We start from the raw sequence: 17,208 nt of genomic DNA, 5'->3' as shown, positions 1-17,208 counted from the left end.
CTATTTACTTATTACCACTATGGTAACCGACGCGGGAATGAACTTTATGCAAATGAGGGCGAAGTTCACCTGAAAACCGCGAAGTGATTTGCCGAAAACCGACCATAAAGTGTCGTAGTTTGACCAGACCTTCAGTGTTTACCTGCGGTGAATGTCTTTGGGCAGAAGATGTTTGTTGTACCGAAGATGTTTGTTGTACCTTCTCTCGCTCTTTTTTTGTGTTCCATAGTAACAGATACAAACAACAACGAAGTAGTGCTTGGAACTACGTCACGTAAATTATGGGAGAAAGCGCAGTTCGCTTTGCACAATATGTGCTAATTAGCAAGCTAACTTTCGCTAGCTTGCCAGAGCTAAGCCCACCGCTTCATGTCGAGCAACAAGTTTCGGAGCGCGATTTGTTCGCTTCCAGTGAGTCTTCTCGGCAAAAAAATAAGCATAATGTTATGTCCCAAAAAAAAGTCGAATTATTCTTTTAAGTTAAAGGTTAATTGAAAGAGCAAACGTTTCTCTTTTTGAAGCATATGGTTTATGGGCTGCATATCTTGTAAGATATTACTGCTGTTTTCACCTCATGGTTATTAAGGTTAACATTAGTCACCTTATCTAAACTGCAGGTAAATGTGAGGACATTGTATTGATATATATAGTTTATGGAATACATATATAAATTATATATGATTTGTTTTCTTCCAAAAAGCCGGTTTTCCGGTTGTAAATCGTTTGCGGACACGCTACACTTCGTCAGGCACGTAGGCTGCGTGTGAAATAAGTGCAATTCACGTTTTTTGGGGATATGCAACAGAGGACCGCCTGTTACAGAACCATCCATGAAAGAGTTAGTGTCTTTCCAGGGAATAAATCCAGCCCACTTCAGTCTTGCAGCCTCTTCCTCCTCCGCCTCAGTGAGGGCTGCACAGCTGGCAATTTACAGTCAGTTTCGCTGTAAGGAGTAATTGGTTGCTAGGTGGACTACTGCCCCGCAAATTGGAGCCGTGTTTGATGGAAAAAATGAATTAGCACAAGTATTGGGATATTTATTCATCTTCTGTCTTTAGGGCGTTCAGTTTATGAACTTCTGGATCACCACGATTGAAGACTCAGCTCCCCTCTTCTCTCCACGGGACCGTTATAACCTCACACTGGAAACATAAGGTAAGGCAGAATAGTTTGAGTTTAAAATGAACAGCAAAACTCAAAAACAAGCTACATTTAATATACTCATAGTCTGGGTATTAAAAATACACGTCATATGTTGTATTTCGGCACTGGTTTGATAACGGAGGCAGCATTGTGCTTTTAAAGTTGCTTCTGCTTCATACAAATTCATGCCCCATTCATAAAATGTATACTAGTAAAACAAACTCTTTCACTTTTAGGATACTGAATATCATAGGTGAAAAAATGTGAGGAATGCTCCAACAGGAAACGGAATGTTTCCCCATAGCCAAATATTGACTAAAATAGTCTGTTGTCCCTGCTGCCAAATATCTGGTGGTAATGTGTAAAACAAGTACAACTTTCTAATAAGGAACATTCATAAAGGGTAAATAGGTTGTAGCTAAATAATAATGTAAGTAATGTATTATAATGCTTTCTAGATCAGTTGTACACCATACATTTGGGTTGTAAAATCCTTTGTGATAGTGTTTTCTATTTGCTAACCAATGTTCATAATGCAGTAATAAATCCTCACTTTCTGATAAGCCTTCAAGCCTGCTGTTTTAAATGTTTATAAATTGTTAATAAATGGATTTTGTCCAGATGCTCTGCAGCTGTTTTCCAGATAGGTGTTGAAGTGGTGAATAGGTTGGGTTTTTCTGATGTCTTAATGTTTCTGTTGAGTAAAGATTACATCCCGAAGTTTACAAAACAGGTGGACAAGAAAGCCTACACCATAATTGCACTTTCTTAGAATTTCTAGGAAATGTTTTGACCACCATGTGTTTCCATTTTGAGCAACTGTGGTTATATTGTTGGGGATTTTCGTAGGCCGATTTGTCAGAATGAAAGAATCTTCAGGGAGACTGGATAGTGCAATAATAAGATTATTTTCTGCAGGAAAATGACTGACCTTACTTCTTGTAACCTCCTTTCTAAAACATCTCCCTGTGTTCATCTACAGTATAATGTAGTTTCTTCCATCATCCGTTCACTCCCTTTGATGTGGCTCATGTGTACTGGTTTATGTGTAAAGTTTCACAAAGTTCCTCTGAAGGTCAACAAGCTGCAACAAGGCAGGAAAACATTATCTGTTGCCCAGGGAGCTTTTACTCCCAGTTTAACAAAAGCACAACAAAGTACAGACCTCTGGTAGTGATTAGCAAACCGATTTAGAGTCTGTTGTTTGTTTTGGTGGGAATGTGTGCATGCAGTGTCTCAGGATAAGACTTTGTGGTGACCAAAAATGTTCTGCAAAGAGTCACGCTGATCCGGAGAACTGCTGCTGTTGCTGCTGGTTGATTTGAGCCTTTCACAAGACCTGATCCATGAGCACATTGGTATGGAGAGTCCCTGCTTCAGTGAGAGGCGAAAGAGTTCAATGTGTGAGCGAGAGATTGGGTTGGTTTGAATTAAAGTTGGACTGAGGCATATGCACATTAAAATCAGATGCTTGCCAGGTTGTGTGGCCTAATGTGATGAAGGAAACCTTTAACAAAAGTGACAACATCAAAACATGTTTAATTTATTTAATTAATGGCCCACTTGTTATTGCTGTTAATTAGTTTTTTAAAGGCTGAAGGTTCCCTTTCCGCTGAGTGGTTGCCGGGGTGTCAGTCTCCCTCACAGGATCATTCCAGTTAATTCAACTTAGGTCTAATTTTTTGTAGTTTTGGCTATCATCTCTATCAGTTATGATAACATTGTACTTAACAAAATATTGCTAAGATCATGACGTGGTGACGTTGCTGCAGTGAAGTCACACGAGGTCAGATGATTATTACATGTCATTTAGCTGACGCTTTTATCCAAAGCGACTTCCAATTAAGTTCTTTCAACCCTGAAGGTGCAAACTCTAGACAACAAGTAGTAAGTGCAAGTACATTAGCTTTAAATAAGCAGCTTCAAGAAATATATATATATATACTCACCTAAAGGATTATTAGGAACACCCTAATAATACCATGTTTGACCCCCTTTTGCCTTCAGAACTGCCTTAATTCTTCGTGGCATTGATTCAAGAAGGTGCTGGAAGCATTATTTATAAATGTTGGCCCATATTGATAGGATAGCATCTTGCAGTTGATTGTGGGATGCATATTCAGGGCACGAAGCTCCCATTCCACCACATCCCAAACATTTTCTATTGGGTTGAGATCTGGTGACTGTGGGGGCCATTTTAGTACAGTGAACTTCTCGTCATGTTCAAGAAACCAATTTGAAATTATACGAGCTTTGTGACATGGTGCATTATCCTGCTGGAAGTAGCCATCAGAGGATGGGTACATGGTGGTCATAAAAGGATGGACATGGTCAGAAACAATGCTCAAGTAGGCTGTGGCATTTAACGATGCCCAATTGGTACTAAGGGGCCTAAAGTGTGCCAAGAAAACATTCCCCACACCATTACACCCCCACCACCAGCCTGCCCAGTGGTAACAAGGCATGATGGATCCATGTTCTCATTCTGTTTACGCCAAATTCTGACTACCATCGGAATGTCTCAACAGAAATCGAGACTCATCAGACCAGGCAACATTTTTCCAGTCTTCAACTGTCCAATTTTGGTGAGCTTATGCAAATTGTAGGCTCATTTTCCTATTTTTAGTGGAGATGAGTGGTGTTGGGGTCTTCTGCTGGTGTAGCCCAGCTGCCTCAAGGTTGTTCGTGTTGTGGCTTCACAAATGCTTTGCTGCATACCTCGGTTGTAACAAGGTATGAGTCAAAGTTGATCTTCTATCAGCTTGAATCAGACGGCCCATTCTCCTTTGACCTCCAGCATCAACAAGGCATTTTCGGCCACAGGACTGCTGCATACTGGATGTTTTTCCTTTTTCAGACCATTCTTTGTAAACCCTAGAAATGGTTGTGCGTGAAAATCCCAGTAACTGAGCAGATTGTGAAATACTCAAACCAGCCCATCTGGCACCAACAACCTTGCCACGCTCTAAGTTGCTTAGATCACCTTTCGTTCACATTCCGACATTCAGTTTGGAGTTCAGGAGATTGTCTAGACCTGGACCACACCCCTAAATGCATTGAAGCAGCTGCCATGTGATTGGTTGATTAGATAATGTCATTAACGATAAATCTTACAGGTGTTCCTAATAATCCTTTAGGTGTGTGTGTGTGTGTGTGTGTGTGTGTGTGTGTGTATGTATATTGGTATATATGGTGTGTGTGTGTGTATATATATATATATATATATATATATATATATATATATATATATATATATATATATATATATTTTTTTTTTTTTTTTTCTTCCATGTTTATCCGAGGTGTAGTCGGAAAAGATGTGTTTTTAGCCTTCGGCAGAAGATGCGTAGGCTTTCGGCCATCCTGATGTCAATAGGGAGCTAATTCCACCATTTGGGAGCCGGGACACTGAACAGTCGGGATTTCGTTGAGGGATTAGTTGTCCCTCACTGTGAGGGGGCAGCAAGCACGTTGGCTGATGCTGAGTGGGCGGGTTGGGGTATAGGGTTTGACCATGTCCTGGATGTATGCTGGGGCTGATTCGTTCGTGGCCCTGTATGCAAGTGCTAGTGACTTGAAGCGGATGCAGGCAGCAATCGGTAACCAATAAAGAGCGCGGAGGAGCGGTGTAGTGTGAGAGAACTTGGGGAGGTTGAAGACAAGTCGAGCTGCTGCGCTCTGAATGACCTGCAGGGCCCGGATGGCACATGCAGGCCGGCCAATCAGGAGGGAGTTGCAGTAGTCTAGACGTGAGATGACTAGAGCCTGAACCAGAACCTGAGCCGCCTTCTGCGTAAAAAGGGGACATATCCTTCTGATGTTATGCAGCATGTATCTACACGATCGGGTAGTTGCAGCAATGTTAGCAGTGAAGGAGAGTTGGTCGTCAAGTGTCACACCCAGGTGTCTAGCAGTCTGTGTGGGGACTACCACGGAGTTGTCAATTGTTATAGTCAGGTCTTGGGTAGGAGAGCCCTTCCCTGGAAGGAAAAGGAGCTCAGTCTTGTCAAGGTTGAGTTTCAGATCGTGTGTGGACATCCAAGAAGAGATGTCAGTGAGACAGGCCGAGATATGTGCTGCGGACTCCGGAAAGGAGAGAATTAGTTGGGTGTCATCAGTGTAGCTGTGATAAGAGAAGCCGTGTGAGTGAATGACAGACCCGAGAGAGTTGGTGTACAGAGAGAAGAGGAGGGGACCCAGGACTGATCCCTGAGGAACCCCAGTTTTGAATGGGCAAGGTTCTGAGGTAGATCCTCTCCAAGTTACCCGGTAGCTTCAGTCTGTCAGGTAAGATGTGAGCAAAGAGAACGCAGAGCCTGAGACACCCAGGTCCTGGAGTGTCGAAATGAGGATCTGGTGGTTCACTGTGTCAAAGAAAAAAAATCAAGATTGTATATTTCCTCCTCACTCTTTGAGATGTCTTGTAGATGTGTTTGCGTCCTCAACTATTTGCTGATTGAGTTGTTGGAGAAATCTTTCTCACTGACTGTATAGTAACAAAGTTCCTCTTCTTTGATTGTTGAAGATTTGTGTTAATGTGGTTGCTGCTTTTGGAAGGACAAACTGTAAACCAGAATCTATTGCATCAGCTGGAAATACCTGGTCATTATGTCACAAAGTCTAGTTTGGATTTAGGCCTTCAAATTAATTATCCATCACACATGAACAACACCCATCATCGTGTGATGTATTTGATGCATTTTTAAAGGATGAGTGATGGAAGTTTCTTCTTGTTATTTTTGTTAGTTTGTGGGGAGATTTTTTCCTTTTTAAAGAGGCTGAAAATGAAAAACCTATATCAACAGAATACTTCAGAATAAAGTGAAATACACCTTTTTGCTCTCTTATCAGTTACTCTCCGTGCATTGCCTAGAGATTGGTACAGGGTAAGTTTAGCCTAGCCTAGCACAAACACTGGTAGCAATGCCTATTCTCATCAAACCCCCAGTACGTAAGCAAAATATTTCCCAAAATATTGGAGTATTCCTTTATGTTGAGTTTGGTTTAATTCTGGGTATCTTTGTATATTTTATCCTTCATTCTCCCTGTTTGTTCCTGATCTCTTCATCAAAAAGGCAGAAATCTGTCAAAAAGCTTTAAGATGCAGAATATGTATGTGGCACCACGTAGCTTTCAGTTCAGTCTTAGTGGCTATGTCTTTAAAAGCCCTATGCTGACTAAAGCTTAGTGTGAATGTGTGTGTCCTTCCATACACTGTGAAATTGGACTCAGACGACGCAGTCAGTCTCAGACATGTTTTGGAAAGGGCACCTAAAGTTTGTGGTTTCTGTACAAACACATCACACTACTGTATTTGTGTCTCTGTAGGAACAACCCACCCCCCACCCCACTCGCTTAAAGCTAAGGAGTGTAGCTGTCAATTATCAATAGCAGGCCTATGTTAGCAGTTATATAGAAAGGTTTAAGAGAGCAGAGTGAACATTTTGTAGGGAAAAGTTGGCTTGTTTTATCAAGAAATGTGAATAAATATGAATCTATGGTAAATATATGGTCCTGAATGATAGTGATGTCTGCTCATTAAAAACTGGACATTAGCAAGACACGAGTGGGGGAAAAACACTTGACAGAAAAGCTACAAAAAGGGACAAACATACTGTGAAAGTGCAGCTGTAACCTTTGTGCCTGATTATCAGCCTGATCATTTGGCCATTTTTTTTTTTTACATTTTTTAAACATTCCTGTTATTCTTCCCTACATCTGAGTCAAGTAAACACTGACCAGATGGTTTGAATCAAACTGCTGGAGCAATTTTACACGCTTACATCAGTCTTACTTCCATATGCTGAGCGTATCTCAGCTCCTCTGTGTGAACCCTCTTGGTTTTAGCTACAGCTATTTATAAAATGCATTCAGAGTATCATTTAGGGAGCACCAGGGCTGACCAGAGTGCCTCCAAAAGTATATTTGGGCACTTGGGCTACTCAAAGTCGTCATTTAAAAACTGAAGCGTTAAAACGACATGTTGTGGTTTTACAGAAAGTAATGTGTGTCAGACTATGCAGGCAATGGAATTAGTGTAATTCCCAAAATGTCAAACTATTCCTTTAATGCTCATAGTACATATTCATTTAATCATATTTCAATAAACTCTGACGTGCACTGTATATGCGTTCATGTAGTTTTAGCATACGAAGAGTTAAAGGTGAAATTGTTTAACTCATTTTCTTTTATTTGTCTGATGATATGTTCTGGTATATTAATGTTGGTTTGTCAGCTCCGGAATTAATTTCTCATGCCCACAAGATACTTTCTGATGTGCACCAGAACCTTAGATACATAACAGACTTGGCTGTTTGTTGCTCACCTCCTAAACTGATAATCAGAAAACCTGAATGGGCCCAATATTCAGTATTTAGATTTATAGACAACCTGAAACAGTCTTCTCATTTAAATGTGATAGATTTGTCTTGACATTCCCTTTCTCTTTTCTTCATGTGCAGCTGAAATAATGGAGAAGTCAAGACGCAGGCAACAGTTTGCATTCAGCCTTCTGTTAAGCTTGTGGTTACCTTGCTGTTTGGCCCAGACCACACCTTCAAACAAAGCCACTCGGACGCCCACACGGGCACCCACGCCATCAGCCACACTGTCCCCGTCCCCCCAGACCGAACGGCTAAAGGTCAGACTGTCCGGATACCCCCGGAAACACAACGAGGGTCGGGTAGAGCTTTTCTACAAGGGAGAGTGGGGAACCATCTGTGATGACGACTTCTCAATAGCTAACGCCAACGTGCTCTGTCGGCAACTTGGCTTCGTCTCAGCCACAGGATGGACCCACAGTGCCAAATATGGCAAGGGCCAAGGTAAGAGTGACCTCAGCCACTTCATGAGATTCAGTTTCTGGTTTAATACGCTGTGTACTCTCCTACACGGGTATTAATGGTGTTTAAAATGACACACAGGATATTCAAATATTCCAATCATAGAATTGTGTGTGTCAGTGTTATATTTAAACGGTCTAAACTTTGGCAGTTGTAGGTGGAAATCCCCAAATATCCTGTTATCCAAGTAGGTTAAAACAAAGAAATCATACTTTAATTTCGTAAAAATTAAAAGCCTCAGGTTCATAAGGAGTACTTTTAAACATATTTGACTAAATTTACATTTTAGGCATTTAGCTGATTCTCGTATCCAGCCTCTTGTCTAGAATAAGTGCAACTGTGGAGAGCTTGCTGCCATAAGTTCCCAGAGCACCAGTGTTATAAGCAACCAAGTGTCACTTCCAGGCCTGGGCTGATTACATTCCGCAGGCCTGGGAGTGTGCCGGAGCCACACTGACAGTCTGCTGCCTGTCCAGGGAAAATCTGGCTGGACAACGTGCTGTGTAGTGGAGGTGAGAAGAGCATTGAATTCTGCAAGTCTCGCGGCTGGGGCAACAGTGACTGCACTCACGATGAGGATGCCGGAGTTGTGTGCAAAGACGAGAGGATTCCTGGCTTTGTGGACTCAAATGTTATTGACGTAAGTTGATAAATTACATTTAAAGAGGTTTTTGTAATTTTGTTACAGTAAAAATGATGTTCATTAAGAAGCTGTTATAAGCCCTTAAACTTGACTTTTGTATTAACAGCGCTAGTGTTCCACAGCCTGTAGAGTTTAAGATTTAAGAAGACATTCAACGCCTCAGTGCTACTCCTGTAGCTGCACACATATGGTGTTGATTAGCTCTGCTTTATGTGTCTGAGCCTGTTAAAAGCAGCAGCCTCTCAAAGTACATTATCCTGAGGTAATGTAGTGTGTGGAGAGCTTCCTCAGTAAACCTGACATACCTTCCATAACAGAGGGCAGCATCAGTTGCTTTGTGACCTCAGGGTCACTGGTTCAGATGTGAAATCCTGCTGTGATGTTTTCCCCTCCTTCAGCAGCCACTCTGTCAGGGTTTAGTAATATGGGCAAATCGTAAAGGATTAAATCACCCATCCAGATAATATATCCATCCAGATCATTTCTGTGTATCATTCTCCAATTGTATGTAGATAAACAGCTGTGTGACTGACACTGCTCTGTTCATTCTTCAAATAGGTTTTATCAGTAAACATTGCTGTTTTTTCCAGCAGCAGTGGCAGCAAAAACTGTCCTCTCCTGTTAGTAGTGTCCTGTACACTGTCCTGTGACTCCCATGACTGTCCCGGGACAGTCAGACACTGTCCTATACACTGTCCTGTGAATCGCGTGACTGTCCCGGGACAGTCAGACACTGTCCTGTACACTGTACTGTGACTCCCAGACACTGTCCTGTTGGGACAGTCATGGAGTCACAGGACAGTGTACAAGACACTACTAACAGGACAGTTTTTGCTGCCACTGCTTCTCGTTTTTTCCCGGTGATTGGCCACTAAATGTAGAACTCGTATGCATGAAGCTCCAAATATCAGCAAAGCACACAAAATGGTCTGAATGGTCTAAATGACATTTCAAAGAACTGATACTCATCATATCAGAATCAGAAACGGGTTTATTGCCAAATAGCTTTTCACATACGAGGAATTTGCCTTGGTATTTTCATACATAATGGTCACAGTACACATACTGCAAAAGTCAAGAATCATAAATATAAAATATAAATTTACAAGAATGTGCAGTCGTTCACAGTACTGTACGAGGAATATGTGCAATGTCTGAAAATAATAACCAAAGATTTATGAAAAACAAAACTGTGGTGTAAACCGAGAGATACGCTGGGATCGGACTACGGTACATGATACATGAGCAAAAAAAGCATTGTGCACAGCAATTGCGTACTTTTGTCCTAATCATGAATACTGAGCAGTAAGTTGTTGCTGCATGTACGTCCTGACAAACTAAATGGGAATGATAGTCTATTAATTTCAGCATTATATAGACAGACAGTAAATGATATTGAATGTTGTGCCCTTGAATGAGGAGGCACTTCACTCCTACCACCTCCAGTGAATTTATTCTAGTGAATTTATTCTAGTGAGTGTTTGTATCCATGTACTCTCAGGTGAGAATGATGGCTGAATGAATGTGAAGCAGAGTGTTTCTAGAAGACAAACCCTCCTTGGTTAAATAAAGATTCAAAGCTGAGGGAAACTGAACTAAAAGCTGTTCAGTGGGATTTCCAGCTGGTCATCACTTTTCCATTTGTCCTCTTTGATGTCTATTTGGATAAACGACTGGTCCGAGGTGAACAAGGTTAGACCGGGGACTCGTCTCCACAGACTGCTGTAAACGGCTTGAAAGACTGGATTAGTTCTCTCTGTTTCATAGAAGGATCTTATGGGGAAAAAAATAGTTTCATAAGAGTGAATGGGTGGACCTTCGGATGCATAACTACTCTCCCTTCTCTCTGCCTGTTTCTGCGAGTCAGGCTCAGTCAAATGTGGCATCCAGACTCCAACCTGTGACCACAAACCCAGTTTTTTCCTCAAATAAACCACAGCGGAAGTGACTCATTGCAAAGCTGGCAATCAGAGATAGTCCCGTTTACCACTTATGTGGTGTTGAGACCTTAAATTACTGTTTGTAATAGCTGTGATTCACTGTTTAGTCTGTTCCTCGCATTCAACTGTCTTAAAGTGTGCATGGATGTATCAGTATGATATATATATTTCTAGATTTACTGTTTAATATATGAAGATTCATATAAAGATTTAAGTGCAAGAGTGACGAGTAATGGCATCAAGGTGTTTTCTTGACTACATCTGTGTTGTGCAAAAAGTATGTTTTAAGTCCAGTTTAAATCTGGAATTATTTTAATTGGAAAAACAAACCGTCAGCCCTGATTTTCTCTGAATAGGCTCAGGTGGATGAGAACAGGATAGAGGAGGTGCGGCTCCGGTCCGTGGTTGCCATGTCCAGAAAGAAGCTGCCCATCACGGAGGGTGTGGTGGAGGTCAAATACAAAGACGGATGGGCGCAGATCTGCGACCTGGGATGGACAATCAAAAACACACATGTGGTCTGCGGCATGCTGGGATTCCCACATGAGAGGAAAGTCAACAAGAACTTCTACAAGTAAGTGAATTAAACGACTTCAGCCATTAAAGATGGAGATGGAGAACAATGCAGATTGTTTCCCAGTACCAACAATGGGAATTAGGCCACTAAGTGTCTGTAACTTTCTCCATCCCTCAGAATGTTTGCTGTAGCTCATTTGACATTTCCGTGGTTTTAGTCTGAGAAGCAAACCAACCCTAAACCGCAAGTAGTATCTTAGTTTTTGGGAGGTTTTCCTAGCCACTGTCGCACTAAATACTTGCTCTTGGAGAATTACTGCAATTGTTGGGTCTTTGTAAATTATAGTGTGGACCTACTCTATCTGTAGTGTTTTGAGATAACTCTTGTTATGATTTGATACTATAAATACAATTTAATTTGTTTGGTAAACTGGAATTAGAATACTTTATTGATCCCCTCAGGGAAATTGTCCAAAGAGTGGATATTTTAGGACTTGCTGTTAACTGTGGATATGAGAGGGACTCAGTATAGACTTGATCTACCATCTGCCAAAACTGCAGCTCTACAACAAAGCACATGAGCCTCTGATTGTTCTGTTTTGTTTCTTATTTTTTCCTTCCGAGGATGTTTTTGTTTTTCCTTTGGATAGACGGGTCACATATTTCATGTTCTCGGTCTCTGTTAATTACTTTGCAGAGGAAGTTGAGGAGTGATTATTAACTGCCTGCAGATATGGAAAAGTACAAACCAAAGTGTGTGTTTTGTCCCATGTGCTTTTACATCTGCAGGGCTTTGTTTGGCACAGATCTTTCAGAACAGGCAACAAACTAGATTATCGTCTTATCATTCAATTTGTTTAACCAGCCAAAAATGTCAAGCTCAAATGTGAAGTATTTTAAATTGGGTATTTTTGAGTTTTGGTCGGTTGGACATAAAATATAAGACATTTGAAGACATCATCTTGGGTTTTCAGTTCTTGTGATTGGCATTTTTCAAATTTTTTTATTGAGTTATTATTTTCTCAATTAATTAATTGTTGTTTGTTTGTGACCTTTTCACAGATGTAAACATAAACATTCTAAATGGACCAAAGTTGATTTCCTGTTGCAGTGTATGTGAATGGCATCAACTGACAGGAAGTTAACAAGTCAAATCAAGGCCAGGCTGTTGCCTAGCAATGGAATTCCATTGAAAAGGTCTATAAAATGTCAGAAAACAGTGAAAAATGTCCACAATTTACAACAATTGGACATAATTAACAGATTAATGGACCAATTACCAGACCCAAATGGAATCTGCAGAATTTATTTGACCGTTTTCAGCCGTGATCCAGAATGTCTGCAGAATTTAGCGGATTGATTTTCTGCTTGGGGTGGAGATGTGTAAACATTCTAAATTTTATTTTTATTTTTTTAACTTGTTTTAAATCTGCGGAATTCTGCATCTGCAGATTCCGTATGGCCCTGCCAATTACAACACTTAAGACCTATTCATACTGTTTAATAAGACATTAAAACTGTATGCACTCCAGATTGAACAGACTAGTGATTATTTTGGTGGACTCTCAGACCTCCACTTTTTTCTCTCCCAGTTTGTCTTTCCAGTATGACTGCACACATTCCTGGCCACGCTCCAGTTGGAGCCATTTTATTCATCCCCTGCAGATAGTTCACAGTAGTACGAGGGGAAATGTGTGTTTTCTCTCAAGCTTGTGTGAAGGCAGGGAGGTCACATAATGCATAGACAACAACGACTGGAGAGAAGCCAACCTGCGTTGAGCAACGGCCAAATTTGTTCTGTGTTGTCTCTGTCCTTTTTTTTTTTTAGACTTTTTGGTTACATCGTATGAGTGTAGGAGGGGCTGAAGATTGACAATCAGCTTTTCACCATTGTCTTGATAACTCCGATCCAGGTTTAGTTTTAATTAGTTATTTTAATTAAAATGTACCTACTTGATATAGAGTTTAGGTGTTTTGAAGGCAGATACATGCAAACAGGCACATACTGTGACTATTTGCATATTGATGATTTTGTGACAGTACAGTAGTCATTCTCCAAAAATAAGATCATTTTCATGCCAAAAGATTAGGGCTGCCACCTCTTAGTCGATTAGTCGACTAATCTGTCGTTTTGGTCTTAGTCGACTTAAGATTTCTTTAGTCGATTAGTCATTACTTATTTCCAAGAAACTTCTGAGCACATTTCTGGTAAACACAAGATTTAAAGTGGTGCTCTTGCAGGATTAATTGTGGAGAAACTCAGTTTTACAGATGGTTAATTAACTACATGTATATTGTGCTTTTCTAGTCTTAACCACCTCTCAAATGGCTACTAATCGATTAGTCGACAAAATCCTATAAGTGTTAGTCGACTAAGAATTTCTTTAGTCGAGGACAGCCCTACAAAAAATATGTATGGTTGTCAGGGTGGAAGAGCTTTTAAAACCATTACAGGACACTTAAACTCACTGAAACGCAGCCCAATTAAATCATTTGTTAAAAGCTGTTATTTGAGGCAGGGTTTTTTTTCTTTTTCTTTTTTTGACACACATCAGGAAATATTATATTTGGGATATTGTTGTAATTGACTGAACTCTTCAGGCTTGCTGATTTTAATGTATCAGACTAAAATGTTTTTCTGTGGATTCAGAATCCTGAACATAGTGGACGGGTTAGCTCAGTTGGTAGAGCAGGCGCACATATACATAGAGGTTTATTCCTTGATGCAGAGGTCCAGGGTTCGATTCCAACCTGTGACAATTTCCTGCATGTCTTCCCCCCTCTCTCACCTAGCTGTCCTGTCCATTAAAGGTGGAAATGCCAAAAGAAATCTTTAAAATTCTGGACATACTGTACATCTGAAGTCTGGGCCTGTATGTAGCTTTTATCAGTTCTAATCTATGATTAAATCCCTGGACAAATTTACGAGTGACTTTAGGGTTAACAAAACACACCTTAAAGTAATTTAAAATCAGTATTAAAGAGAAATCTGACAGGTTTAACTGTTTATTACTATCCCTGCATAATCGCAGCATTGTTGCAGTTGACGTCTAAGATATTACCAGCCAATAAAAGGTAGATACAGTATGTATTAATGAGGTGTTGTAGCTGCTGAAAGAGACTCAATTGGCCACAGTTCGGATTTCTAAATAGTTGGAATAGCTCTGTAATGGTGATCATACCTTGGTGACCTGAAGTCTGTAACATAATATACTGCAGACTTGTGAAATGTCGAAAATGTTATTCGCCACTGACCCCCCAGTACTTTTACCTGAAAGAAAGGTGTGTTTGCAGCCCAGAGACATTGTGTGTGTGTGTGTGGATATATATGCAGCCTGTGTGTATATGTGTGTGTTTGCATTCAGTCTCTCTCCTGTATGTGATGGAATCTGACTGTCTCACTGTTGCAGACGTCTGAAAAAGCGAGCAGCAGAGAAGGTCTCCAGGCCAAAGGTTAATGTTTCAGCAGGTGGAAGGTACACTGTCACCGGGAAAACCCACTGTCTACCTCCGTAGTTTTGACAGTGGGTTTCCTGTTGGTAGTAGACAATAACCATTTAGCTCCTGTTTTTCTAGCTAGTTGTCCCCTCTTTCTAATATCATATTATTATGATGTGCAGCATGTGAATGGTTTGTAGATTTTTATTTTACCCTGCTAAAACTCATTGTTGTCTTGTGTGGAGGTTTAGTTTTTCTCATTTCTGTTTTGTGTCTTCCTTTCACATTTTCACTGGCAAGGCACAGATTGTAAAGACCTCATATTAGAATTGGCATTAAATTCAGTAAATGTACAAGGATTATTCTCCTTTGCTCTTAAAATAAAGTTAATTGTTAATTGGGTGGTTTTATCATTTAGACCTTTTGAGGCCATGTTTGATGGGACAGATGTCGCCAATCTGGGCTGTGTCAGTGACTGGGGATTCATTTCCTCACGGATTAGTCCTTTAATTCAACAGCTTCAAATCCCATTCCCCACTATGGCATGCTTTTTGCAGGAGGTCAGACACTTTTCATCTTGGGTTCTTAAACTAAAAAAGTCAGAGGCCTAAGTCCACATGACAAGAACCGACCTGTGTCTGGTAGAATCTGCAAATAATTAGAAGCATTTGGGTGGAGTTTGCCACATTGGACAAAGAGAAACAGTTAATTATGTGACACCATTTCTAAAGTGTCCTGACGTTGGAAGGTACACACTCTAAGGAGATAAAAAAAAAAAAAAGATTTACAGTGAATAACCAATAACAATTCATATTTTCTTATATTATGAATCTTACCAGATGATTGTGGTGTGGAGACCCTAACAAAAATATAACTTAAACGATAAGCCTGGCTTCCTATGTTTACCTTATTGTCAACAAATCTAATGAAAAGATCAAAACCAACCATCAAAGGTTTAACCACTTTCAGGTTTGTTATTGCGTTGGAGCCATATTCACATTCTGCCTTTTTCTCCAGATATGTTAAAACAAGTTATAACACAGCTTGGTTGAATACTTGATTCTGCTATTTCTATGTAACAGACCGTTGCCATGGATGGAGTCCTAATCATAGACCATTTTTAAATAAGAATTTGTGCTCATACGGCGCACATAACGCTGATCAGCGGATCACATAGGGAGAGAGAGGGTGGTTAGCTTACTCACCGGGGCGGCATGGCTTCCGCCGGAGAGCCGTGCTCATCAGCGGTAAAGTTAACCAGGACACAGGTGTCATCCGTGGGTAACCTCTGTATGAGTAGTTGTGTAATAAGCAGAATAATGTGAAGCGAGCCGGTCATTACTGCGTATCAGAACCCAGGCGTGGTGAAGCAGGATCTTGAAACCGCCTTAAGGGGTTTGCTCCTCTACATTATCAGTTACATAATAATCATTTGCAGATTCTAAATGACTTATGGCCGGGACCTGAGTAGTAAAATGTCTGAAAAAAAAATCAAACTACACTTACATTCTAAGACCTGTACTGAAAAAGTTGAATAACTCATTAACATAAACTGTGCGTGGTTTATGATATTACCATGTAATATCATGCTTTAAATATTACCCCTACCTCTGTAATTTAAAAGCAATGCTGTACGTCAAACAAAATCAATGTGGTAACTTGAGGTTCACATTGGTGCAATAGAAAAACTCACAGCAGCATAGTTTGTACTAACAAACATGCTAATGATAAGCTGTACATGTCATACACTATGTGGCCAAAGGTATATGGGCACCCAAACAGTACACCAATTTGTTCCACTTCCAGTTCACTCCAAAAGTGGGCTCAGGGCTCTGTTTAGGCCAGTTGACTTCTTCCACACCAAACTAGGAAAATAATGTTCTTATGAACCTGGCTTTGTGCATACAGGCATTTTGATTTTTAAACAGGGAAGAGCTCACTATTGTTTAATATACATTGTCAAGCTATGGCATTAAGATTTCCTTAAATAGAACTAACATGCCTTCCCCAAACTATGAAAAAACAGCCCGACCAAAAGTACACAAGAGTATGTAGAAAAGATTGTCCACATACCTTTGGCCATGCACTGTGTATGAACCTGTGCTGATGAAACGTGTCAAAATAACTGATGAATGTCCACATTGTTACATTTGTGTTTATTTAAAAAAAGGATGTCACTTTCAACATATCTGTGTGTCTCATATATAACATATTATATAAAAGTATACTGGGAATTACATATTATGTCTTGACTTTGTTTAACAACCGCACTGAACTACAGTTTTTAACATAATTGTGCATCATGTAACCCTTTGTTACTATGATTTTTCCACTTTGTCACCTCATGTTTCTTCTCCTAACTGTGCCGTCTAACCCGTGTTTACCTTGCAGGCAGACATCCAAAGCTAAAGCTAACTCTAAATCTAAACAGAGCAGCCCTGGCAAAAGGTAATCTAAGGATAGACAGTTAAGTGGGTGAATTCAAGCTGTCTTAAAAGACCCACACACATGCTGCCTCCACAAGCCTTACAAACAAATGCTATTTATTAACAGATAAGAAAGTCTGGGAGATTTGCCAAAAAACATTGTTTATGTGTTCCCAAGAACAGAAAAAGCTAATTCTCAAAGCTGCATCCATCCCCTCCAGTATGAGCATTTGTCCTGCACATGTGGCAGAACAAAAGCA

At 40.3% G+C, this 17,208-nt stretch overlaps 1 protein-coding gene across 6 annotated transcripts in view; it reads left to right on the top strand.

Annotated features, from left to right (window-relative positions):
• Window positions 1–88: 88 nt before the first annotated feature.
• Window positions 89–17,208, top strand: part of loxl3b (lysyl oxidase-like 3b) — a 33,783-nt gene continuing 16,663 nt past the window's right edge. The window contains exons 1-7 of one of the 6 annotated variants that reach the window (XM_028565039.1): window positions 89–147; window positions 1,059–1,155; window positions 7,605–7,967; window positions 8,462–8,625; window positions 10,925–11,142; window positions 14,495–14,560; window positions 16,914–16,970. In XM_028565039.1, the coding sequence (XP_028420840.1) occupies window positions 7,613–7,967; window positions 8,462–8,625; window positions 10,925–11,142; window positions 14,495–14,560; window positions 16,914–16,970 (860 nt within the window). In that variant the 5' untranslated portion in view covers window positions 89–147; window positions 1,059–1,155; window positions 7,605–7,612. The other 5 variants (XM_028565036.1, XM_028565037.1, XM_028565035.1 and 2 more) reach the window with 5 other exon arrangements.

The sequence above is a fragment of the Perca flavescens genome, chromosome 20 (assembly GCF_004354835.1).
Source record: "Perca flavescens isolate YP-PL-M2 chromosome 20, PFLA_1.0, whole genome shotgun sequence".
Taxonomy (NCBI): Eukaryota; Metazoa; Chordata; class Actinopteri; order Perciformes; family Percidae; genus Perca; species Perca flavescens.
The sequence above is the reverse complement of the archived record's forward strand: the minus strand, read 5'-3'. Positions and strand labels throughout refer to the sequence as shown.